This window comes from Polyodon spathula, chromosome 16, assembly GCF_017654505.1.
Source record: "Polyodon spathula isolate WHYD16114869_AA chromosome 16, ASM1765450v1, whole genome shotgun sequence".
In the NCBI taxonomy this organism is placed as follows: domain Eukaryota; kingdom Metazoa; phylum Chordata; class Actinopteri; order Acipenseriformes; family Polyodontidae; genus Polyodon; species Polyodon spathula.
This window is the reverse complement of record NC_054549.1, coordinates 14,529,023-14,556,536: the sequence shown is the minus strand read 5'-3', so window position 1 is coordinate 14,556,536 and position 27,514 is coordinate 14,529,023. Positions and strand designations below refer to the sequence as shown.

Below are 27,514 nucleotides of genomic sequence, written 5' to 3'. Positions count from 1 at the left end.
GAGAGAGAGAGAGAGATATGAAGGGGGAAGGAGAAAAGAGATTGCAGGCATGTCACGACAGCTTTCTGCATGGTCTGCACAGACACACAAACGCACACACGCCCTCTCTCCCTATCTGGGTCTGGCCTGGCTACAGCACTTCGCTATTAGCTAACTGCAACAGAGTCTCTGCACACACAGGCTCGGCTTCCCCTGGCATGTCAGTTCATCTCCCCTTTGCCGGCAGGTGCTCTAGATGAAACAATAAATAACTTTTAGAGAGAGAGAGAGAGAGAGAGAGAGAGAGAGAGAGAGAGAGAGAGAGAGGGGAGGGGGGGGAGCTGGAGAGGTGGATAAACATTTCAAGAGACTCGCTGCTGCAGCTACTGGTGTGTGTGCTCTGTGTTTTGGACTTTGCAGCTGAGGAAAGGAGGAACTTTCTTGTCCTTGCGCTGCCCAGGAAGTCGTGGACGCTGGGGATCAGCAGAGGATTAGGATCTGCAGAAAAGGATTACTAGGGGCGCGAGGGCAGTAATGGGACCCCCAGTGCTTCCAGACATTGCTCACTATACCTGGAGCTCAGCTGAGAGGCTTCCCAGTGGCTGGGGAAGGAGACACAATTTCCAATGAGGTAAATGGCTACATTTGTACTGATTAAGTCAGCTTTGCTTATGCTTGTTTGTAACTGAATCTGTATCAATAGTGATCCTATTGATCAGCATTAGTTGTCCTGATGGCTGTGCTCTTCTGTACAGACCCAGTGCCTTCAGAGCAGCTTGAGAACTTGTTCTTGTTGATATATATTTTCAAAGAGGGCAGACTGTTTAGTTTGTAGCACTAACACTGGCTGGCTATTTGCAGGGGGGGGGGGGGGGGGGGGGGTGTGTTATATTTTTAGGGTCATGATTTGCAGGTAGCAGTGGCTTAGCAGGGATTTCTATACTTGGGGGCACAACACTCCTATCCCAACCCCCCACAAGAAGAAATTTATAAGTAGTGTGCTAGCACTTTAAAGAACAAGATATAAACTACAGTAACATCTGATACAGACACTATACTGCTGTGTAGACTTATTTTTACTGTGGGGTACAGCATTTAGAGTGGTCATTGGACCCCTGTACACCATTATGAATTGTCTATGTGGAGCGTGTGAGCTGATGGTGGCTATGCTGCATAAACAGGCATGTGTTTGTGGGGCTGTCATACAGGGTTCCTCTGCCATAGAGCAATGTGCTGCCAGGGCAGTTGTAAGAGATTCAGCAACAGTCATTAGGCAAATGACTGTACATTGTGAAAGTCTGACTATAGCTCTCACACTGTAGCATATCGGTCCTTACAGGTAGACTCCTTAATAAACCCATAGAGACTGCACTGTTGGTAATTCAAGCAGCACTGGTCTATTTAATCAAATGTTTTTAACTGGTCTTAAAGCAGGTCTAAGAGCTGGTTCAGCTGCTTTGTGCTCCTTTTACTTGAGCATTCGGAAGTCAATTGATTGTTGTTTGCACTCCTAAATGAATCTAATTGCTGCACACCATCTGTTATATTCCTGATTGGTATCCAGTTGGAAACCAGTCAATATTTGTTCCAATTCCCTCGTCCTGCTGGTCCCCAGTTCACTGGCAGCTGCTGGAATTTTCAGCAGGGTGTTGTTACAGTTGGGGAGGTCAAGACTGCTGTACAGCTGGGACTCTAGTCTGATAGTTTCATTTAACTGTAACTTGTAATCAGTCAAACAAAATCATTGCACAAGCTGTTATACTGTGTATATGGATGAGGTTACCAAGCCACACTGTTGATGTTGAATCTTTGGGATCCTTTAAGACCCTACCCCTCTTGGAACTGGACAAGCATTGATAACACTACTGTTGTTCAATGACATTCATAACCTGCAACTGCTGCAGGTAGCTGCTGGAGCACAGAGAGGGTGACTCAGTGGCTGCAGGATGCAGGAGAGAGAGCTGTGCCACTGGATGATGTAAACCAACTGGACAGTATAGTAGTAAAGCAAGTTGCACACACTGTGGGATAAAGGAGCAAGCAGTCACCACAGACTGATACTAGGACTTCAGTGACAAATTGACTGCAACACGGTAGCTTTTTTTTTTTGGTTGAGTTTTGAATTCCAAACAGAAGTATGCACACCTGTAAAAGTATAATTGAGGTGTGTCAGAGAGATACCAGCCATCCAAGAAAGAAAGAAGGAATTCCTACACACTTTGCCAGCAGAATAATTAAATGGAAGCCACATGAAAACTATAAATGCTACCTGATGAAGGTTCTGCCATTGTGGCTGTGATTGCATAATCAATGTGTTAAACTTCTTGTGCCACTCATGTGTCCTCGTTTTTTATAGATGTACTTGCATTACTAAGTAAAGTTTTTTAAACTAAAAAAGATTTTTTCAATCCTAAGGTAAATATCTCATAGATTATTACTATGGAATGACTGCCTGCAGTAGCTGTTTTATAGGAAATAGACATTCTGAAACTCAGATGGAAGATACTAGCATGTGTCTTTTTGCTTTGTTCATATACATCCTGTCCACACAATAAAGATCTACATTAAGAGATTTTTTATTTCTATCTGTCTGCGAATTGAAATGAATGCAAATGTTACACATACCTGTGTATTCTGTTACCAGGTACTAACGAATAAAATACTCTCAAGAAAGTTTATGATTCCATCCCAGAGTTCTGATGACACTGGGTTACCCCATGCAGTTTATGGATTATTATTATTATTATTGTTATTATTTAGAATTCTGGTACCAGGTTATTTGCATATTGGTTTCTCAGGAAGTATTAAAAAGCTAAAGAAGCCCTCATAAACCGCATGGGCAAAGGTCATTCTGTTTATTGTCCTCTCCTTTGAAACTATGATCTATTTATTACCCTCTTAATACAGCGCAGTACCAGTCAGCAATACAGTAAAGAATATTTTTTTTTTAAATGAAAACTGAAAAATCGTACATTCTTTGAGATATACGTCAAGGGAGAGGTGCAATTGGCTTTTGTCAACATCAGACAAGTTACTCTAGTCAGGGGAACTCATATTTTATTACAAAAAGATGGTAGCACCGTAGAACCTCTAGACGCAACATATGACAAGTTTGTGTTCGGACTAGCTTATCCGAAAAATTAAGTTTCTTGACAGCGCTCTATGAATGCTGAAAGATTTCGATTTCCCTCTTGGTAAGGCCAAAAAGAGAGGTGGAGTTTGGAAAGGGTAGGCATCGACACACATGGGGAGGTAAGGTTTATATTTCCAGGATTAGCGATTGATTGTTACACAGGCAACTGTCAACAATTGTCAACAGACAACTGTGTAACAGTTTCAGGCCAGTAGCATACCTCTCTGACCTAAAGCTTTACATTGTAGTAACGAAAACAGCAAACTGACCTAAAAATACATTTTGTGAGTAGAATCTTTATTATACATCATAGGTGTTTTAATACACATCATGCACGCCAACATAATCCCCATATTAATAATCGGATTCTAATAAGTGAATTCCACTTGTCTACTCCAACATTCTATGGGAATTCTGAATTGACATAGCCCACAGTAAAGCTGCTTACGAAACCAATATATATTCCTGTAACAAAAGGCTATTAGTAATTGCATTCAAGAAAACGTATGCAAGTAACACACCCCTCACAAAGATAACCCATTATAAAAACCCTGAATGCATTTCCCCTGTGCTTTGAATAGGATGACATCGTCATTAACGTCTTGTAAACAATCTGATCGGGTTGCAGCGCGTATAAAAGCCTTCATTAAAATAATCCTGTATCAGCAGATCAAACTAGATAGAGAAACTCAAGCTGGAGAGAAGAGAGATGCATTCTACACAGCAACATACAGGTGTAAAAGTTCATTGAATGATGTTTGTTTGCATTCGACCACATGAAACATTTCTACTGAAAAAAAATAAAATCTTTTGAGACTGTGAGCGCTGCTTTATAGAGGAAACTGTTTTTCATTGTGATACTGTGTAGAAATGAAGGGCGCATTGTATGTACTGCTAACCAGAGATACATGTCTTGCATGCCAAAAAAAAATCAAAGCAAGCGTGAAGAACGAAATACTGCAATATGCACCCAGCCTTGTTCTTCACAAGATAAAAGGTTATGAAAATGCATCCACAGTGTCTCCAAGTTGGTTCTAATATGTCAGAGCCAGCTTGGTGTCAGTTTCTCTATCTTTGTTTTGGGCCTGTGCAGTTGCTGCAGGTCGATTCTCTTTCAGGGGCTCTGCTTTGCATTGCTTCCAAGCACAGCTCAGGTCTGTTACGAGATAATGACATGTTTGAACTCATGCTCAGCTCCTCCCAGGGCCATCACAGCTGCAGACCAAGCCAGAACAAGCTCTGTAAATCCGGGAGACCACAGCGACGGCAAAGCTATATCATTTACTGAGCTTCCTCTGCCTCCATACCGAACAAGATGACACCCCTTTCATCATGCAGCTTTAGGATTTGTGAGAAACTCTGCTTGTTACTGTGATTCACACAGTTCAGATTGCTGTACATCTATCTTCGAATGATGCATTTGTTTATTTATAAGGCCATTTGGGTTAAATTACCACAAAATCAAAATGGTTTGGTTACAATTACCTATCATTATTTATCTTGGGTCTTTTTTCATATTAATTGCAGGGATAGAAATAAGAATCCTATTACGTAGCAGTTTCACCCATTCCAGGTTTTACTACGAGCCTGATTAGCCACAGAGTATAGGCAATAAGCTCAGTGGTGTATCATTAAACTCCCAGCAAAACCAGGAGTGTATCAAGCTGCTTTGCAATTCTTACTTCCATCCCTGAATCGCTGATGTTCACATTGAAATATGCTCCCTGATTATGAAGGGACATTCAAAAGAAAACTGATTAGTTCGCAGAATGAAGAAGCTGAGCGAAGTTACGACGGGTGAAGTATTGTATGAGGGTCCTCCACCATGAATCAGGTGCGCAGACAGTAGAGTTGGTGACTCAGTAGAAGACCCTTATTTCTGCAGCATTAGTATAGGGGCCTCCTTCGGATAAGACACACTGTGCATATTAACGATCCCATTGATCTCGAAACAAATGCTTTAAAACACCTTTCATTATCTTATTAACTGTAACAACATTATCACTAGCCCTCTCTTAAAGCACTGAGAATCTTTCGGTTCTTCAAGCCAATTTGTTTTTAAATGATAATGCCAAGGCTTTAGATTTTATTAATAAACAATCTTTTTTTTTTTGGAGTAAAAAACAATTGCTGAGATAAATAACTGTAGACTATATTTCTAACGTTTTTCCTCATCCACAAAAGCAAAACTTTTGCTACAAAAGATTTTTCCTATAATTATTTATTTGAGAAATTTCTAGAAATTATACATTTCCATTGTGTATTTAAACTTTTGACTACAACTGTGCTTGTCTGACTCACACACAGGAATTTGAATTTTCACAGCCCGTTATTTGAAATACCAAACAAAAATAAATAAACAAAACAAAAACCGAACTCTGTTTCGGAGCGCTAACTAAACTCTTCGCTTTTGGTTCCTCACTAAAACTGGACGGCAAAGCTCTTTACCGATTAAAACAATTCTTCAAACACACAGAAAGATTTCCATACTTCCTTTACGAACCCACACAAGTTTCTTTATCATGACAGCTTCTCCAATCAAACAGTTCTCCCATTTTAAATATCTGCCTGCTAAATTATAGTCAGGTGATACTAATTAAACTAAAAACTAATTATCAGGCAGTCAATTAAATAAAATAAACTAATTACACATGTGGCTGTGCAAATACAGCCACACACACACTTCTGGCAGGGACAGAAATTAACCCTATCCCTGCCAACTACTCTTCAGGCAGTGTATATATATATATATATATATTATATATATTATATATATATATATATATATATTATATATATTATATATTTTGGGACGGCCATAAAAATTAGGAATAGTTTTTTTTTTTTTTTTTACGTTCGTGTGTCCAAAAAAAACGTCTTGATGACATATGAAATATCTTTCTCGGTGGGAATTCTATATTTAGTATTACAGAACTACAAAGAGTGGACGTGGGACCATTGTGATTCTATTACACTTACCTTTCACGGGACGTCCACAAATATCTAAAAGGTATTTATCCCTTTTGACGCACAATTAATTTAATGGACACGACAGCACACCTGCCCGGCTAATGAAAAGCAGTGCTGTCTTTCTTGCCAGTTAAATTGCTGTTTTAGCCTACTCGCTTACTATTTTCAGGTCTCTACTGGCTAGGGCGGCTTAACGTTCTTATGGAGAGGGGGAGGGGGAGGGGGAGCGGGGCGTGCTCAGTTCTAACTCTGCGTTCAATTGAATAGCTCTGTAGGCCCTATGCTTTATCGAGAATTGAAAACCAACCTAAAATTAATCTAGATAAACTTTTACTTTTATATTTCAACTGGTATAGTGACCATTAGCAGGAGTGTTCGGCTTGTGATGGTTGGAAAAAATGAACACGAATAAGAGATGTTGAGACTTTTGCCCATCTCGTCCATTTTTAACACGCTGTTAGCCCCAGGGCAAGTTTCAAATGGTTTCTTTAATGGGTCCTGTCCCAGGCTCGAGCAATTTACTAAGTGGAGTCAAGTTCCTAAAATACAGATCCAGCCTGGATTTGGTGAAAGAGGACGATGGCTTGCATGATGAAGCAAATATCAACCCATGTCCGTATAAACTGCCTACATGGCGAAAGGCTACTTGACTAGGAAGTCACAAATGGAATGGATTCATATGCATTCATTACCAAAGCAGCAAGATATTTTTACACTGCTGTAGGAGTCTGTTGACTATAGTTTTTACATTACATTAATACCTCTTGAAGTACCATTAACCCATAATAGACTTGTTGAATTCTGGCCAGCTAGCTGCCAAAGCAAGTTTAGATTGTTTCATTTCCAGAAAGCGATGAGCTTTTTAAGTAGTTTGCAGTCAATTTACTGAGAGTTGCTATTTTAAGTCTTTTTTGGGACAGGAGACTTTTTGGGCAGGTTCACTCAGGAATCCTGACCTGTAGGTCAAACCTACTGTGAGAACTATCCTTGACAGTTTAAAACAAGTGTATACAGCTTGTCTCAACCTGCACAGCTTGTGTTTTGGGTTAGCACAGCTTGTGTTACACTCCTGTTAACAGAACTGAACGAGATGCAAGTCAGAAAAGAGAACAGCATAATGTTAATCCAAAATCTATTGGAATTCCAAAGGAAGAGCTGTCTGATATGCCACTGGAATGCTATTGTGAATCAGAGACCATTATTGTAACCCTTTTCAAAATGGGATTAATATTTGTGACTCTTGTGTCAGGTTACATAATTGAGCCTCAATCAAGCTTTTCTAGATAGAGACACACATGTTTCTGCTGAAAGGACTTTGAATGAAAGAGCTTTAGGAATGACTTGGAAACCTGTGAACTTTAGTGTGCTTTTTCTACCCTTGTCAATATACTCTGAAGGAAAAGGTCTGTGAATAATGGTCCATTTTCTCAAGTATCACAACAGGAAGAGTGATCCCTCTCAACATTGGGAGACGTCTGTGTGTCTTTTTAAACCGCTCCTGTCTCTTTCACTTGTTAAAATTCCATATGGAGGATCCAAAAAGTCAAAGGCATTAAAATTTTAAAGAGCCCTGGGGAACGGCAAATGGCTGTGCAGAAAGTCTATGTTCAATAAGTCCACGCATTGCTCAGATTGTACTGTCATCTGGCAATAGTAAAAGCCTCTCTCTGAGTCTCTATAATGCATCACATTCAAACGTGACAATTTCGAGCCCACTCTTAGCATTAGCTTGTGAGTAGTCTTCTTAATTGTATTTGAAAAACAGACAGTATGATTTGGAATATGGGAGCTGTCTGTATGATGCTTGTTTCAACTGTAGCACACTGTGACGTTACAGCATGTTGATTCTTCATTATTAGGTCTATACTGTACTGTACTACCGATGTGGTTTGCAGTTATTTTTTAATCAGATTCCGGTGTTGTTCGGGGCGTGCATTTGTTTGTGGTTGCTAAGGGATAAGAACAGCTGTGTTTGTGTTTACGTTGTTTTACTTGTTAATTTGTTGAGCAGTTCAAGGTTTGTGTTGGTCTTCTGTGTTGAAATAGCTGTTTATTTTTGTATATATCTGCTAGCTCTCTCAACGACTTTAGCAAACTTAAAATTTGCAAGGTAATTTTGCAGTTTTCCAATGTTTTTTTCAATGTTTTTTCCAATGTCTTTTCCAGTGCTTTTTCCAATGGTTATACCATGGTTTGCCATGTCTCTTTGTCATGCTTTACCATACTTTAAATGATTACCCATGCTTTACAATTGTTTCACTGTGCTTTATTACAATTTCCTCTGCTTTTACTATGGGGAACTTTTATAACATAAATCAGTACCTACCTGTAATAGGACTGCAATATGTTTCCATTATGATGCCATTGCTGGTAGTGCTGTTTCTCGCTAATGGTTCTGCTAGGGTTCTTCACAGTAATGTACTGGTATGAAACAGGTATCCCAGTGACCTTTCTGTAAGTGAAAGTACTGGTAGAAGGAATTGCAGCCAGAGGTTTTTAATGCAGGAGCTTGTAGTCATATGATGGGTACATAATCAATGCCAGGCTAACTGTTGCTTAGCGAGGGAAAAAGACCTTCAGTGGCAATAAAAAGTGTAAGTGGCTGTCAATTTTCTGATTTTATGATCGATATCAAAATCCAAAATCCAAAATACAGAGTCCCTGAGATCCATGCTAAGTTCAAAGTAACTCAGTAAATCATTAACTGTCACAATCTGGCCTTCAACAACAACAACAACAAAAAAGTAATGATTTTATATGAAAGATAAACAATGCACTGCTTAAAAAAAAGACCCTGAACTTTTACTGGATTTGTGTGCTTGGCCTACTGTCAGGAGAAAGAGAGTTTTGGGTTTATTGATTTGCACCAGTGGTGCAAGTGGTGGAGTAAGAGAAAAAGGAGGGAGAGGTGCTTCATGATCTCTCTTTAATCTTCCTCAGTTCTGCTCTCTTTGTGGAGGATGCACACTTTTCCTCTGGCGTGTTTTCCACTTGTAATTTTACAGTTCTTTGTAAAAATGTACAGAATCATAGGGGTGCTCATTCACTGCAATGATTAAAGCCTCTTCCATCTTCTTCCCTGAATGATATTGGCAGAATATGTTAACACACAGCAGTTCAAATCTATCAGGTCTTTAAAACATACAGACCCCCAAGCCGGTCCGACTAGCTGCTGTAATGTGTGTAGATTCGAAAAGAAACTCAATATCCAACGACAAATGTTTTAACTTGAAGTACTTTTCAAACATCTTCAAAAGTCTTCATTGGCTTCAAAAAACACAGAATTCAAAATGATTTTATTTTAATTTTGTATCATTTAGAAACAAATCACCCCCAGCAGAATTACTGCTAATATAAAAATACACCAGCGTTTGGTTTGTGCCTTCATCCCTTATGACAGCAAGCATTCTCAGAATGGGATATGGTCTTGTATACTAGCCCCAGTCATCTAAGAATCACGCAATAGTGCTGAACTAAGCAATACAAAAAAACAAAAATCAATGAGAAACATTTCGACTAGATGCCTTTCAGTGTCTTCAGCTGCTTTCATTGTAGCACAGTCCATAAAACATATTCTCTTACCTTAAATGATGAACTCCTGGTCTTGCTGTTTGGGACATGAGAACAAACCAATCTCTTACCCACAGATCACTGTGATAAAGTCGAGGTCTGATATAATTTTAAAGGGAACTAGAGCATATACATAGTGATTCTACACTGTACATATATTTATTTAGAATTCAATAAAAAAAGCATTATTTCTTATCATTGTAGTGTCAGACAGGCCCCTATTGGATATTTACACAAAGAAGAAGTGTTTAGTTACACTGCTGTATAGTTTGTTCTTTGCTTAACTTGGATATTGAAGTAGGCTGACCATATGGATCCAGGTTCACCGGGACAGTTCATTGTTTTCGTTCACATCAGTATTTGCAGATCTAAATCCCCTAAGCAAATCTACAAGGTAATTTTTCCCATGGTTATACTACAAATTTACCATGGTTTTCCACTCCTGGTCTTTGTTCCAACCCTGTTCTAATTTGTTTATTTGAACCAGTTAAACCTCCACCCAGAACCTGAAGTAGTTATCGTTTTATTTGTAAAACCTGGAGTGGAGTTGTGCTCCAAGACCAGGATTTGACCCTGCTGCTTTTTACGGATGCTTTACAATTTTTTTCACTGTGCTTTATTACAATTTGCTCTGCTTTTACTATGGGGAACTTTTATAATGTAAATCAGTGAGCTACTGTATCAGAACTGAACACTTGCATGCATTGGGATGTGAGTTGCATTGGTCACCCTAGTTCAGTGGTGGGCAATTCCGGTCCTGGAGGGCCGGTGTCCCTCCTGGTTTTTGTCCCAGCTGTACCCTAAATTACTTAATTTGACCAATTAAGTACTTATTAGAAGCTTAATTGGACAAATTAATTAATTTAGGGTACAGTTGGAACAAAAGCCAGGAGAGAGTTGCAAGTTCCAAGTTGCAAGTCCCTATGAATAATTAATTTTGAAAACAATTAAGATCAATTTGGGTTTGGCCCTGTTTCACGCATCATTAGAGACCCCGACTTTTGGTCATATTGAGTTACTGTGCAGGATTAGAAATGGAACACATCACCCCGGTTATTAATTTACAATCTCAAACCCTGATCAATGAACCTGGTTTACTGAGCTTTTTCATGAAAAGAGGCTTGTTGATTTCCAAGCTAGAAAAAACAAAAAAACAACTGGAATCATGATCTTTATAGGAGATCACTTCAATACACACTCTGTGCAGAATTTACAAAGACCTGCAGTGGTTTAAGAGGTGTGTAAACACAATTTACCCAACGTCACATAACACTTGAGCATCACAGTGTTAGTGTAAACAACACCCTTTCCAGAGTTGCAAGTCTGAAGTAGCCTGCAGCTCGGTTTTAATGTTGCACAAATAGTTGGAATTCTTTCCCCGCCCTGTGCTTAGTAAATAGCCTGTCGGTGGCTCTCTAGGTGGGTGGATTCATTACAGGTTACTGTATAAAACTATTTAGAAATGAACAGTTTTTTAAACAACCGCCAGTTTACAACTAACTTTGTAAAGAACAGACACTTGCTAGTGTGTAAAGTTGGGAAAACTCAACACAAACACAATGTAAAAAAATATATATTCATATTAAAATTTTCGATAAAACAATATGTATAATTTTTTTTCTAATGAATACCGAGAATGGAAGGCTTCGTTTAACAGCTAGCAGAGCTTGCTTGTGCCGAATTCCAGTGAGAGTAGGAGGTAATGTAAAGAGATCCTTTGATTTGGCAGGTGAGGGAAAGAGCAATGTATCACCATTTTAAATAGTAACATACATTTAAAAGAGCCATTATAACAAAATCATAGCAGGCACTTAAAATGGGAAAGCAGAGGTGAGTAAGCATATAATATAAGAGGGTCATTCAAGCGAAAACTGCCCTGGAGTGATTCTACTGTGTACCGTTCTTTCACTTTTATGTATATGTCAGACTGACAGAACCACACGACGTTCCTCACTAGGTTGACAAATGATTCAAAAGTCTGGTTGTTGCAAAACAGTGTTATTTTGAACAGGGTAGCCTAGGGGCATCTTGGATTGGGAAACAGTTTGAGAGATTTTGTTCTATCCTCCTTGAAAATGCTTACTCATAGAATGACTGCAAACCATTTAAAAGTGTTTCCTGTGACCCTGAATGCGCACAGCAGGGGAACCACATGACTGGCCGTTTCAGAATTCTGGAACCACTGGCTGTCAGGAATGTTAAAGGTGGGGTTGTACAAAGAAACTAATTGAGTTGTCATGTCACCAGTGGATTGAGGCCGGTTCGTGTGTGTAAGCAATGACCAGTAGTGGCTATATTCAGTTAGGCCCCCCTGTAGAGTAGCATGCCCCCGATGCTCCACTTCCTAGGGCAGGCGTTTTCAACCAGTGGTACTCCTGGGGGTACGCACGGCGACTCAAAATGAAGATGAAAGTAACAGAAAATGATGGTCTTAAAAAGATTTTTTTAAAGGTATTTTATATTATCTCTAAGGCACTGTGCATAAGTATATCATTTTTGTTTAGCAGCTCAAAGTTTACAGTCCGACTATAGCTTCAGTATCACATGCATGATTTCAGTTGAGCATGTTTCCACTCTGATATTATTGGGCACGGCTGCATTTTAATAAAAGCAATAGGGGTTGGTTGAATTGTTTTCATTGTTTGAAACAATAAAGCCAGATGATTATGTGTATTGTTTCTCCAAAATGGAGACGCAACACATGAAAGGACTTCAAAGACAAAAACCAAGATAGTTTAGAACAAAAACTAAACAAATAAACTACCGGAGTTTTTGCAGAATACGCGAACATGTGTACATGGCCAAAAGTTTTGCATCACCTAGAATTTTAGGATTGAGACATAATAAAAAAAATAAAAAAAAAAACCTATATGGAAATAATGTAGATATTTTATTTAACATCATGTAATCAAAGAAAATACAAAATGATATTGAAAAGTCTACCAGAACAGTAGAACAGTATTTCATGTTAGATTTCAAAATGTCAAATTTATCATTTTTTTTCAGTTTGTTGTTCAGTATATGGTAAACTACAAAGTGGTATGTAATTTCATATGCTAGCATAACATTATTCAGCAGGTTTCAGTTAATTAGTTAATTATACATGGTGATGCAAGACTTTTGGCCATAGCTGTAGAGTTTCACTGTGCCAGTGCAGAAAGACCTCTTTTTTACTGAAGCTCTCACAGTGTTCATCCTGCTGTGTTGTATTTTTTTATTGTGATTTTGGTTTGATGGGGACTTAACAGCAAGTCTTAATCGCTGTGTCAGTGTTTCTGCAATGGCTACTATGTCTGCCTGTACAAGTCTCAGCTTGTTTCACTACTGCAAGACTACTTAATGTTATAATTACATCCAAATCTGTCTGTGGCCTCTCAGCTCTGTGGGGATTGATGTGTCAGTCACAGCTGCCCCTGAAACACTTTGCACATTGGTTTAAACACCCAGATGCAACTTGCTACACTTCAGTTTAATCAATGAAGACAGTCTTGCAAATGTACCACGAAATAAACAATTCTAAATGTGTTTATACCAATCCATCTCACAAGTTGCAGTGGTACCCCAGATATTTTGGTGGAATGACTTAATGGCTAAAAGAAAAAAAAAAAAAATTTTGCAAGGGTAACTGTTAGAGGTGTGCTGATAAAGCCATTCAATATTGTGTTGATTTCAATGCAAGAAAAGCTATCCTTCCCTCACCTTTACAATTTGCCTTCAATTCAATTGCCTTTTTAAATCAACACATTAATGAATGGATTTATTGAATGCCTAGCAACTGTCAAGACTGGTGCAATTAAATATAAGCATCTTATGTCAGCTCCCCATCAAAGCCTGTAAGATCTGCAGTCAAGCCTATAATGGATGAAACAGATCAGCAACTGGGAGATACAGCATTTATATATTACAAGGAACATGGGCAGAGCGATATTGCAGCTTGCATTCTGTATGGATCATGGTGTTGGTGACTCAGGGAGGATTAACTGTTGTATACCTGTTGACTGGAGCAACTGAAATGGAACCTTTACTGTGGATTTACAATAGACGGCGGCTGTAAACTTGAGTAAGGGTTTTGTGTTGCTAATTAAGCCTGATTGAGTTTGAATGATGCAAAACCACATTTCAGACAGGCAGGGATGTGTCACGGATTGAAAAATTTAAAAAGATAAAAATGAGCTGACTGGAATAATATTGAAAACGTCTCACCAGTTAAGTGGTCTGGTTGTATTTTTTTTCTTTATGAGCCATAAAAATGAAACTCCCCATGGAAGAGCTTAGTGAACCGGGACAGCTTATTGTGATCATTAATGCAACCAGGTTTGGGTCTTTATCAGGCTAGCTCTCCTATAACACGATTTGGATTAGCAGTGGTTCTCATTTAAGGGAGTCACAGGAGCATGGTATCACAGTGCTACTGCATAAAGAACTACACACTGGAGAACCATTGACATATCATTGTGCTAACATAATAGGGCCACTGTACAGTGCTGTAATTGCTGCTACCAGTAACGCTGTGGTCTGCTCATGATTCTACATTGTTTTTAATAATATCTCAATGAGATTTTTCCAAACCTTCTTTTTTTTCTGTTGGGAGTCCTGGTGTCACTCCTACTTAACCAGGATTCATTATCAGTGAGCCATTGCAGATTACACAGCAGGAAACCATACAGAGTTTATCTAGCACCAATTAATAACAAAAGTGCTGAAGACAAGCTGCGGCCGTCAGACAGAGCAACCACTCTATAAAGCGTCTGGGAGGCAGCCACCCCCGCCTCCCCCCCCTTACACACCTACCCTTCCCAAGCTGCTCCTGGCTTCCTGGAGTTATTTCCAGCTGGTGGGAGATGAAAAGCTTCATTGTTTGGGAAGTGCACAGGTAGTAGCTAATTATCAGCAATGCAGCATGTGTGTGTGTTTTTTTTACCCTAAAGAACAGACAGATTAACAAAAGGGGGGTTAGCAGTATTACAGGTTTGCATTCGGCACAGATGATGCTGTTGGTGGCTTGGGAAGGATTAGGTGTTGCATACCTGTTGTCTGGAAGAAGGGAGGGAGGGAGGGGAAGGAGACCCGGGTGGCGCAGTAGAAATGTCCCTCTACAGGATAGCAACTGCCTTCACCTCTGGGCTCTAGGGCCTGGTTGGAATCTAGTGATCCAGGAATAAAAGTGAGTGGTTTTATCCTGGTTCAGATCCCATCCACTGAAACACATCATTCCAATTGGCATTAAAAATGGCCTGGGTTATTGTTTGGGTGTTTCAATGTGGAATTGGTTGTTTACTGGCCACCAGCTACAGTCTGTAGCTTTGTTGGCTACACGCTGTGGCTAATCAAGCTTATAGTAAAATCCATTAGGAGACTGTGTCTCTTGTTTTGATGCCGTTCTTTTTCTTTTCTAGACTTCATTTGCCATTTGGCTCAGGTGATGCCCAATTATCCTGCCACAACACATTTAGATGTAATTGGACTCCATCTGGCCTCACAGTTTCCTACGTGCTTCACAGAACGCACATGTGTGGCTCAGGGGAGGTCCAGTTACCGGTAAAACAGGAAATTAAAAAGAAATAAAGTCAACAACCAATAAAGTTTAGTTCTGTTTAGTTTTCTTGCATTTTGAAGACTATTTTCTCTAACAGAATCTAATGGTTTAATGCTTAGGGTTTAGATCTGAATTCAAGACAAGTTTTAAGGTTTCTTTTGAGGGCAAGTGACTGAATATTACATCTAACTGAGGTGTCCAACTAACTGTCTCTCTCTGTTCCTCTTCGGTCTCTCAGCGTCAGGTGTTTGCACACCCTGCTCCCTGGATATGGACTACCGCCCCCTTCCTGACTTCCACCCCCACCTCAAAGCGTTCCTGTACCAAGGAGAGAGTGGCGAGATGTGGATTCCCGGCTCACCTGAGGCCCAGGCTCTGAGCGAGGGCCTGAAGGACAGGCCATTCCCCAGACACCACATTGCCGTGTGCAAGCAGGAGTCCCTGACCTTCATTGAGCTACCCGACCTTTCTAGCGATAACGGACTGCATGCCCCAACCCTGGAGAGCCAGGGGCCTTGTTTTGGCACAGCCATCAGCCACTCAGACTCAAGTGGATGGCCTAGCACTGTGTGTTCAACAGATAGCTGGAGTTACAGAGGACTGAGGCTCAATGTGGACCACAACGTGGGACCTGAGGATGTACCCATCATGGAGCCCAGCTGGGTGGACTTACACAGTGTGAGGGACTTGGAGAGGAATTCAGTCCCTCCTACTAGGACCCCTCCTTCTCCTCTAAGTGACTGGGAGTCCTGCAATGCTTCTTTTCCCGCCGTTGACATCAGGTCCAGTCTGGAACTGTGTGCCCTGCAGCGGAGAACCTCACAGGGTTCCGATCGGGAGAAGTCAGTCCGTGAGTTTGTTACTTCCTACTTCACACACACACATTAAAGTCTTTTTTTTTATAATTCTGTTATTTACTTGTGTGTTCTTTTTAACATGTCTGGTGGTTATTTCTCTAGCCATTGCCAACATACTACAGTACAGCACGGTTTTCAGCTCCCATAATGCCGCCATGGCAACATCAATGTGCACAACTGAAAAAAAAAAACACCTTACTACTCCATTTTTGAGGCATGCAGGTAAAGTAGTATAAGATTTTTACTTGCACACGTTGATGTTGTCATGGTGGTATCATGTGATGTCAACAATATTAACTTTGGCCAGTCCTCAATTAACCACAAGAAACCATTCAAATAAAGATAGTAATAAGGATAAAGGAATGAGTAGCAGACGATTATCACTTTCTGTTAAAAACCAACACAAAGGCTTAACCAGCAGGGTACTTTTGCTCTGCAGGCAGGAAGATGAGAGTGTACTCCCCGGAGAGTCTCAGCGACGAGTCTTTGAGCAGCCCGAGTCTGGAGTGTGAGTATCTCTTTCCTGGGAGCATCTTCGAAGAGGAGCTGAACACAGACAAAGCCTTCCCCCAGGACACAGTCCTGCCGGAAGGTGGGACAGAGACTAAACCCCCCGCAGACAAGCAGGACACAGTCCTGCCGGGACAAACTCTCCAAGATAAATCCTCATCAGATGCGGCCTACACGACAGGCTTTTCTGAAGGTGTTTTGACTGCAGAAACAGCCAATCAGAGCTCTCGAAGCAGTGAGCAGGAACGCAGGAGGTTCTCTGCCTCGGAACTGATTAGCCGGTTGCAGCTCTCTCAGAGAAAGAGCTCCTTCTCCCTCAAACTGGGCAAATCGCTCTCCGCCAGGGTCACGCCAAAGGACAAAGGGGGCCCGCGCAGCCTCAGTCCTGAAGGTAAGTGATGTGTACAGCTATGGCCAAAAGCTTTGCATCACCCTATAGAATTAACTAATTTTGCTTCATAAAGCCGAATGAAACCTGTTGCCTAATGTCACGTTAACATGTTGAATTAAATTCCGCCTTGTAGTTTTCCACATACTTAATGAAAAACTGTCAAAAACATAACAATTTGACATTTTGAAAGTGACATGAAATACTGTATTACTATTATAGTTTCCAGTAGACCTATGCAATATCATTCTGTAGTTTTCTTGATTACATGATATTATAAAATATCTAAATTATGTTCATATAGATTTTTTTATTTTGTATTGTCTCAATCCTAAAATTCTAGGTGATGCCAAACTTTTGGCCACAGCTGTGGTCTTTTGACATTTTGAAAAAAGTACCAAGAATTAAAACTTGCTAGCTACAGTTAAATTATTGTCTGGTACTAAATAATTTTATAGAAAGATTACCCTTGCATAGCTAATTTAACAGTTTCGCCGAAGGTTTCACATACCTTGATTCGTACAAATATTGGACTACAGTGCCTAATGTTACCTTTGACAAGGTAGTCCAAGATTGTGTTAATCAAGGACTGTGAAACCAGCTCTCAGTCTGCTAGAGCAAAACTACAGGGCAGTGCTGAAAGGGTCAATCATCATCAGTTGCTAGAGTGCACCTGGTGGCCATATCGGCAGTTTTCTGTGCACACTTAAACCTAAATGCCTATTTTACTGAGTAAGACATTTGATCTGTGAGGACTGTGAAGAATGTCGATATGCTTTAATCTTGTCCCTTGTCTTTGATGGATCTGCCCCAGGCAAGCAGAATGCCAGGGATCAGAGCTCAGCGAGTTCCATTGACAGTGCTCCTCACAGCCCCCTTGGACCAGGACCTCCACTCCCTGGTGACTGTACCATGCAGGTGCACAAGGGGACCTCAAGACATAGGTTAGACAGACAGCGACTCTCAATTGCATCCAATTTAAAAGATGGTCTAACCAAATTCATATTTTGCTAGGAAATCCTATCCAGTTCTATACATCTAATCAAGCCTTATAAATTCACTGTAAGTCTTTTATAAATATGTTTTTTTATACTTATAAAATGAGAGTGGGAGGCTTGTTTTAAAATGAGTTTGACTTTTCATTCTCTTTACAGGAAGAATTCCATAGAAGAGAATACCTACACGCCAACTTTCCCTAGCTACATAAACAGGCTTTCAAAATTTATGCCAAAATGTAAGAATAATTTTTATATTTTAATCTTTTTTTTTTAATTATTTTATTTCGGGCTGTGTCAAGAAGTTGAAGAATGATACAAATTCATGAAAAATGTATCTCTTTAGAGTCACAGGTCTAATTTAAAAACCGCTACCCTGTTTCACTATAAATATTGAATGCTTTACGACACCGCCACTGATATCTGAGGGCCTCTACAAGACAGATCAATAAAATAACAGCAGACAAAACAGTTGTGTAACGTCAATATAGATCTGACATTCCTGTTCAGCACTGTAGACGTTTTAAAAACTTAAAGGAAAGGCATCACAAGGTTTAAAGGCCAACATTCATACATGCCACATTTGATATATCTCCTTCGGTCAGAAATTTTTAATTACATTTTTTGAAATTTTAAAACAGTTTGTGTGAACTCTATGGAGTTTGAAAAGTTGCCCTGCCATAACTTTGAAAGAAAATCAAAATATGCATTATAAAATAAATATCTAGATCGGAAACTTAACATGGTGCAATTCTGCACATAGTGACTGAAGGAGATCTACCGTAATGCTTGCAAGTGCAGTCTTCTGAAATATTGTTTAAGGGGGTACTCTGCTCTGTGGTTTCCACAGCGATCCTGTACCAGGAATACAGCGACGTTGCTATAAACCGGGAGATTCAGAGGCAGCAGTGGGCAGATGCCATCAACGAGGAGGATGAGGACGGGGTGGCCCAGCCCAGCTGCAACGTCTCGCCAAACAACTCCTTCCGCTCGCCACGCTCCTCGCGAGGCTCCGCCTTCTCTCTGTGGCAGGATATCCCTGACGTGCGCTCCAGCGGCATGCTTGCCACTTTCAGCAACGAAGAACGCAAGCTGCAGGAGGTGAGGGCTTGTAAATCCGGACTCATAGACGTGCCAAACCCAATCAGCATTAGCAAGTGGATTTCAACTAACTAAATAGAGGGTTTATGCTTGACTGATTCACTGCCCTCCTTAAGACAAGTGTAGTAAAGAGGGAGAACTGCATATGCCCCAAAGGATGTGATTTCATTCCAATAGTTAGAACATAAGAACAAGAGTTTGGGAATGAGAAAAGGCTGTTCGGCCTATCAAGGCTCCTCCCTTGTTATCACACCATCCACCCCTACTAGGAGGACATAATTTAAAAGCACAGAATGCAGTTGTTTTTTTTAAATGCTATCCTGGTGGGCTATTCCATGCATTTGTTTAAAGAAATTGCTTCCTCCCTTCCATTCCAAATTCACTTTTACTCGGCTTCCATTTGTGCTTCTTGTTCTTTTCTCTATGCTAAAAGAACAACCCAATGACCTTTGTCCAATTTTTTATTGATTATAAAATAAAAAAATGCATGTAAATTTTCCAAGAATGGACCATGATCTGATCGTATGTAGGAAGCAGAATATAAACAAGCTATATCCAGCATAAGGTGTGTGTAGAACTGATCAAAAACCATTGTTTAAATAATTAAAATAGGTATTTTTTTTATTAGTGAACAAAGGTTATGGGAGTCTTATTTGTATATATCTTTTTTTTTTACTTTAGAAGTATATAGAAAGTATATTTTAGTGATTTAAATGACTGCAGCATTTAGATTGACCGCTGTTTCAACTGAACATACCCCAGGTTCTTACAAAAAAGTTCGAGTAGAGCAAAGGTGAGACGCACATGAATAATTGCGTTTCCAGGCTGACCGCAGCTGTCTGTCTGTCTGTCTGTCTGTCTGTCTGTGTGTTTGTCGAGCAGGCCAAGTTTGAGCTGGTGACGTCCGAGGCATCCTACATACGCAGCCTGTCCATTGCGGTGGATCACTTCATGTGCTCGCGGGAGCTGGCTGACTGCCTGGGAGCCCAGGAACGCCAGTGGCTCTTCTCCAAACTGCCCAATGTCAAGGCTGTCAGCGAGAGGTACTTTAGGGTTAGGGTTAGGGTTAGGGAGGATGTATGGTGTTAAGGAACTGGAGGACTGCTTTTGAGGATAGTAGAGATCTATTGCCTGTGAAAAGTGAAGGACTGAAAACCCTGGATCACTAAGTTTCAGTTGTGCAGATCAGGGTCCAGGCAATCGTTTCTCATTGGTTTTATTTTTACGTCCTGTTCACAACTTGTGTGGTTCCACTGTCGCTGCAGCTTTCTTCAGGACCTGGAGGTGCGGCTGGAGGAGGATATCCTGCGTTTCGATGTGTGTGACATCGTGCTGGCTCACTGCCCTGCCTTCCGCAGAGTCTACCTGCCATACGTGACCAACCAGGCATACCAGGAACAGACCTACCAGAGGCTGCTGTAAGCAACCACAGCTGACTACTCTCAAAACTCATTCACCTTTAACCAGGAGGAGAACCCTTTGAGATAGACGTCCAGGAATTGCCAAGGGTGTTTATCCTATTGATTGAGTTGAGGTTCTGGGGATGGAAATAAGACATAGCAGTTTCACCGTTTCTAGGTTTTATTACAAGCTTGATTAGCCACAGTCTGTATGTAACAAACTTAGGTGTGTTAATAAACACATAGCAAAAACTAGGAATGGAACAAACTGCTTTGCAATGGGAGTCTTATGTCCATCTTGGGGTTCAGTGATTTGAAAGCCTGTCTGAATTGATGGATTTCATTAATTAACGTATATATACTTCATGGCGGGCTCTATCTGCCCCTTCAGTGGATGGCCAAATGCGGTCTTGAACCCAACATGGCTCACTGATGGAGAGATGTATTTGACCTCAGACCTCAGTAAACAATACAGACTTGTTCAGCAGTTAGTTGGACAGCATCACCCCCTCTTGGCTGTGTTAATTCGACTCTGCAACCTGCCCCTTGCTCTCCAGGCAGGAGAATCCCCGTTTCCCAGGGATCCTCGCCCGGCTTGAGGAAGACCAAGTCTGCCAGCGGCTCCCTCTCACCTCCTTCCTCATCCTGCCCTTCCAGAGGATCACACGACTCAAGATGCTGGTCGAGGTAAGATGTAGGGAACCCCTTCCACAGGCGTGCACCTCAAGAGCTGTGTGGTAATCCAGCCTAAACCATAACCGCTATGGCACGTCCTTACCTTCCAAACCACTGGAGTGGATGATTCAAGTGTTGCTCGATTCAAGATTTGACATTTTTAGTCTACATCTTTATTACTGGAAATACAATTTTTAACATGCCTGCGCAATTGAAAGGTTTTAAAAACAACTGCTGGACATTGACAAACACCCCTTCAAGATAACGGATGGCGGGATAGGTAAAGGGACACATTAAGACACTGCTCTAGTCTCTATTGAGAGCATTGCTCTTTTGAAGCAGTTCATATTTGATTACTATAATGAGATAACATAATTGCACCTATTACCACTTGTGTGCCTAGACTTCTTAACCGATGCTTATTAATCACAGCAATTCCCTTTTCCAACATACCACAAAACAATAGCATATGCCATTAAAACTCACTGAACATAACTCTAACTCTATTTTCATAAGGGAATATGAATTCCCTTATCTCTGAGAAGAGCCTGGCACGCCATGCACTCATCTGCCCTGCAGCAATTACACTGAGCATTTCGTTCATAAATTATTGAAAAGGACTAATGTTTTTCCCTTGTATTAACAGAACACAGTGTCTATAATATGAGGCCTGTGCTGGTTGTAAAAATAGTAAAAAGAAAGTACTAAAACCCTTACTTAACAATTGAAAATATGACTCTCAGCAGCCCTGACAAAAAACTAGTTACCTGCATTGATATTGCCCTCATTGGCTAATAATGTTCTTCCTTTTTTATTTTCAATTTTTAGAATATCTTAAAGAGGACAGCCCCAGGATCTCGGGATGAAGACACAGCCACCAAGGCATTTAATGAACTGAAAAGGGTAATGTGGTGCATGCAAATACTTTGTTTCTGGGACCATTGATACATAACTAATAAAGGATGCTTAACTGCCTTAACTTAACAGCCCTGTGTTGTTGCTTCAGGTTTTGACCTTTGATTGTTTTCACAGCTTATCAAGGAGTGTAACTCCAGCGTTCAGTCCATGAAGAGGACCGAGGAGCTCATTCACCTCAACAAGAAAATCCATTTTGAAGGCAAGGTAGGGACAAGAAGTCCTCTCCTTAACACAACCCTAGCCTTATATTTTCTATATTATTAATAAAGTAAAAAAAAAAAAAATATATATATATATATATATATATATATATTATATATATATATATATATATATATATATATATATATATATATATATATATACTCTCCCTAATCAACTTGAACCCTGACCCCGGTCCACTCTCATTTTGTTCCCTGCAGATTTTCCCGCTCATCTCACAGTCCCGCTGGCTGGTGAAACACGGTGAGCTGGTGGAGGTGGACACACAGACCATAAGCATGTCTGGGTCAAAGTTCAAGCTGCGCCCTGTCTACCTGCATCTCTTCAATGACTGTCTGCTGCTGTCCCGGAAGAAGGAGTAAGTCCACTGGGAGACATTGCATTGAGGACGCAGGGTAGTGTATGTATACAGTGTGCATCATGTGGAGGTACAGCAACATATACAGCTGTTCACTTTTAAAGCTAATACCAACTGATATTTTAACACGAAGATGTTAAGATGAACCAAAGGGTCTGTAAAGCTTTTGATTGCACTAAGTTGGCCGCAGAGATCAGCATTAAATTATTTCGTGAATATGCCCTGGTTTGCGTACAGGACCGGAAAATTTGCGGTGTTTGTGCATGCCAAGATCGGGGAGCTGAAAGTGAAGGATTTGAAAGTGAAGCTGCATGGGATCTCTGGGTTCATCTTCCACTTGCAGCTCTGGGAGGAAAGACGGGTCAAGCACCAGATCCTGCTCAAAGCAGACACGGAGTGAGTGTCCTAAATCACATCATCATAAATGAATTACAGGGCCACGCTAGCCTTGCAATACATCAATGAATGGTTTCTGCCTGTTTAGGAGTGAGAAGCAGCGGTGGATTGCAGCTGTGTTCCCCTCGGACCCTGTGATGAGCAAGGGCCAGATCAGTGAGAATGAAGGTGAGCTGAGGAGGTGACTGAGTGTGTCAAGGAGTGGGTGAAGGGATAAGCTTGTAATAGTGTGTGAGTTGGATACCAGTGCTGCAGGGTGACCAGCTGTCTCTTTCTGCTCAGACTTAGCCCAGGTGCAGTGCATTAAGAGCTACAAAGCCCAGGAGCATGACGAGCTGACACTGGAGAAGGCAGACATCCTTCAGGCCAAAACCAGGACCAGTGATGGTGAGATAGTCCGAAGGGTGTTGCTTGGAAATGAGGATAGACTCTGTACAGTGAACTGCTGTCTTGATGAATAGCCTATTTTCTGTAAAGGTATTTTCAATCAGCCAGCTCCGAACAGGAATACCGTATACAATAATGCTTTGTTTTTGTACCAGGTTGGATCGAGGGGATCAGGCTTTCGGATGGGGAGCGGGGCTGGTTCCCCAGGAACTACGTGGAGGAGATCACAAGCCGTAGTGCTCGGCTTCGCAACTTGAGAGAAAACAACCGCATCAAGTGTGCCACGCAGAAACTGGAGGAGGAGTACTTGTAGCTCTGCACTACTAGCCACAGCCTGCAGGGGGCGGGGGGCACTGCACACACCAGTAGCCAGGAACTCTCAGCCCTCAGTGGATTTCCCTGTCATTTGTGGAGTGGCGTGTTTACTGCTGGAGTTAACAATCAAGTGATTTACAACACTTCAGCTGGTGATTGATTTTTATTAGGTGTCCTCAATGATTTATTTCTGCAGTCTCCTTGGGTTCTTTTAAAGGACAGAAACTCGGAACCTTTTCCCACAAGTCATTCCCTACACCCGGCATGACCGCTTCTCAATTTGTTTTAAATGCCTTATTTATTTTTTCATTCCTCAATAAGGAACGGTTCCTGTACTCTCCAGTTTTTTATTGTTACGAAGACGTATGTGATTATTGAATCCTGACAGAAGGCATGCCGCTTTGAAGAATTAAACACAGACGCAAGAAACCTAATCATTATGATCATTATTATTATTATTATCATCGTTAATGCATGGTGCAATATTCAGACTGATTAGTTGGAGATCCAATATGTATCGTTATTGCCACAGAAGCTAGGCTTGATTTTTCTTTTACCGTTTCTTCAGGTCCTAGTGGCTACAGCGTTCCACAATCATGTTCAGTTTGACACTGATACCTCCTTTCCAGGGCACAACCGAGCCATTTCTTTCTTCAAATATCACTGAATAAGACCGAAATGCAACGAAGGGCTGATTACACAAAGGTGATAATAATGATTTCAGAGAGAGCTCTAATTTGGATCTGAAGAGCAAGATACTTGGCCTTAGAAGCCGCAACTCAATGACAAAAATCATTAACCTCGCCCATGACCTTGCTCAGCTCCAAGCCAGATTCAGATGTGTTGTAGAGCCAGAGTTTCATAGTTTGGCTCTCACTTTGCTCGACAAACAGCCAGTGGAATACCACCCCCTACTGTGAGGGCCTCGGATGTGCCAGTGGAAAAGGGGTATGAAATATTATTCCTTGGTATCTGTGTACTAAATTATCCTATAGTTTAGTCTTCGGGTGCGCTCCACTTTATCAGAAAGCAGACATTGTTGATATACCAATAGTTTACTTACTCCAGAGGTAAGATTCCTCTGTGAGCCAAACATGTACTGTACTGCATTCTGTGAGACAAACGTGTGCTGCTAATGCAGAAGCATTATAATGGCAAGATCAGTTCCTTTAAATAAACACCAATGTCATGTTGTGTAATGGTTTTGCATGGAACCAAATAGAATAAAAAGTAACAGAGTCAAGCATTGAATGACCTGATCTGCAAAATAAAACCATTATTGGACCAAATGGAACCACTCAGTAGAGGTTTTCCCTAACCTGTGTTCGCTTGGGAGGCTGCAATAGAATAGTATGCACAATCATATCTTTTGAACGAACATGTCCTGTTCAGCCCGTTATGATTGGATCTGCTTTTGGGTTAGCATAAAAATAAATCTTAAGAAAAGCATGTTGTGTTGTCTGATTACTTAGTATTTAATGACATCATTTGAGGCTTTTGTCTGAATTGCACCTGCAGGACATCACCCTCCCCATCTTGACATTGTACATACAGAAAAGTCAAAAACACCTGAAAAAAAAAAAAACCCTGATTTAAAAAAACTTAATTGAATTTATGTATTAATTTATTTAGTTATTATCGCAAATCCGTTACACCTTCACCCCCTCAACACAAGAAAACAAAAATAAAAATAAGTTTTTTTGGTTAACATCTCGCATTTTATTTTTTGCTTGCCAATCATATTTAATATCACTTTTTTTTTTGATTGAATAGAGCCTTCTGATATAATACTGCCATTAATTTGTTCCTCCTACTCTCATGTTCATGAAAATGTGTGCATTGCAGTGGGTCTGACATCAAGTCAAAGAACGGTTCAATACTTTAGCCCCGTATTTTTTAACTTGTCTCGTCAGGGGGGGGGGTGGGAGTCTAAAGTCCATCTGAAATCTGAGGAAAACCCATTTCTTTTTGTCCTTGCATTTTTCATCAATAAACCCTTCACTGTTTACATTAATAGTATACTAAGCAATCTGCTGGATTCTTAGTATCTCATTAGTGAGCATTTGTATGCCAAATATTTACATCTCCTGTTATGTTTTCAACTTAAATGTAACCTTTACAGTTTTTTGAAAGTTTATCGACTTTTATTTTAGCGTTGTTATGGTCTTTAAAGTCTACTTTATGCACATCAGCATTCCACTAAACAGCAATTCAGCACTTCTGCTACGTCTGCTTTGATATAGGATCACGACACCAGTAAATTATCACACAGCTATTTCAACAAAGAGCCTCTGGAGTAAGACTCTCCCCTCCTGATATGAAAAGCTAGCTCCCCACCTGCACCCTGTCTTCTTATTCACAGATACATGCTTTTTCCCCATTTGTGGTTTCATCAAGAGTCTTGACAACGTTAAATGTGAAGGAAGTGCTTGCCCACACGTGGCTGCTGATGTGCACGCTTGTGTCTATTTTTACTTTATTTTTTAATGGATTACAGAGGTGGCATGAGAGGTAGATGAACGTTGTTTTATCGCTGACATTAAATAGTTCAACCATCTACATGCAAGTGCCCACACATCATTAACCTTTGAAACGTGCTTTACCCGCACGCTCTACCGCACACGTCCGAATGATTCTCTCAGGCTTCAGTAAAAGAACACCTTTCAAGCCTTGGCTATTGAGTATCTTTAAATAAAATGTTCTTATTTTGTTGACTGGTCTCTTTTTTACTTAGTAAACACATGTGTGCTTACACATAACTACAATGTTATTAAGCATAGTTGCATGATATAACCCTAACCCTAACTCTAAACTTCACTCTAGCCGTAACCCTTTTCTGATACAATTTTGTACTACATATATTGTGCATAATGATTTACACATTACGTACATTGTAACTATGCATACTAACATTGTAATGATGTGTAATCATTTTTATATTAAGTGTGTGCAGGTCCTTTCACTGGATTTCAGGAGCTGCTCTGCAGCGTTTGCTGCCTGCCGTAGATACACCTCTCCTTGGTTAAACCTGACAAGGTCTCTTTATAGTCAGAGCCATCTAGTGATCTTCCACATGGGAAGTTTTCTTTAACTATGCTGGCAATACACTCCTGAGCTCTAGATGGCGCTGGTGCTTTCTGATCTAGCCTACATTACTCCTGCCTATAGCAGCATCTAAAACTGAAGAGCAGCACCTGAACTTGTCAAAGCACCTTAATGAAAAAAAAAAAACACACACACACACACTTTTTAATAAGAGCAATAAGATCCACTTAGAATAACTGCACATATTGTAAAACGTTAAAACGGAAAATGTCATTTGAAGATATTTACTCTTTAAATGACTACTTGTAATTAATTGAAACAGAAAAAAACAATTGTTGTAATGAGTTGCCAGTTGTAATAATAACCATTACACGGGACTGTTAGGGCAAAGCTATCCATCTGAACCCCGCAAAACACAATAACAAAACAGATTCCCCTTCCTCACACCACCGTAGGCAGACCTGCTCCAACATGTTCATCTCTATAACTCCTCTAAACCCCACCCAATGCATTTAAGACACGGTTCCCCATGATCCCCCTCATTTGCAGTGCTCATCTGGAGTGCCATTGCAATGCATATTTTAAATAATGAGTTCATTTCTGAACTAAGTTATAACATCTTACTTCTGTTTAGAAACCTGTAGGAAATGTAGTTTTTTCTTCTCATTTCTTATTCTACTTTAAATACAGCCCTTCAGTCTTCCCCTTTGAGTTAATTTCCGTTGTGAAAGTTTCCCTGGTAAATCTGAGTTGAAAGAT

General features: G+C 40.5%; 1 protein-coding gene across 1 annotated transcript; it reads left to right on the top strand.

Moving 5' to 3' along the window:
* Positions 1 to 337: 337 nt before the first annotated feature.
* LOC121328371 (rho guanine nucleotide exchange factor 19-like) lies at positions 338 to 25,582 on the top strand. Its single transcript, XM_041273002.1, has 16 exons — positions 338 to 610; positions 15,427 to 16,038; positions 16,485 to 16,946; positions 17,758 to 17,887; positions 18,098 to 18,177; positions 18,789 to 19,039; positions 19,922 to 20,082; positions 20,305 to 20,457; positions 20,997 to 21,126; positions 21,943 to 22,017; positions 22,147 to 22,236; positions 22,455 to 22,612; positions 22,850 to 23,008; positions 23,097 to 23,176; positions 23,291 to 23,395; positions 23,551 to 25,582. Exons 2-16 carry the CDS (start codon positions 15,459 to 15,461, stop codon positions 23,706 to 23,708), a joined length of 2,772 nt encoding a protein of 923 aa, XP_041128936.1. The 5' UTR covers positions 338 to 610; positions 15,427 to 15,458; the 3' UTR covers positions 23,709 to 25,582.
* Positions 25,583 to 27,514: the final 1,932 nt, after the last annotated feature.

Bases quoted from the DNA above. Each gene is read 5' to 3' on its own strand.
- LOC121328371 (XM_041273002.1), top strand. From the start codon at position 15,459: ATGGACTACCGCCCCCTTCCTGACTTCCACCCCCACCTCAAAGCGTTC. The intron at 19,040-19,921 runs GTGAGGGCTTGT...TTTGTCGAGCAG, and splicing joins AAGAACGCAAGCTGCAGGAG to GCCAAGTTTGAGCTGGTGAC. The intron at 22,613-22,849 runs GTAAGTCCACTG...GTTTGCGTACAG, and splicing joins CTGCTGTCCCGGAAGAAGGA to GACCGGAAAATTTGCGGTGT.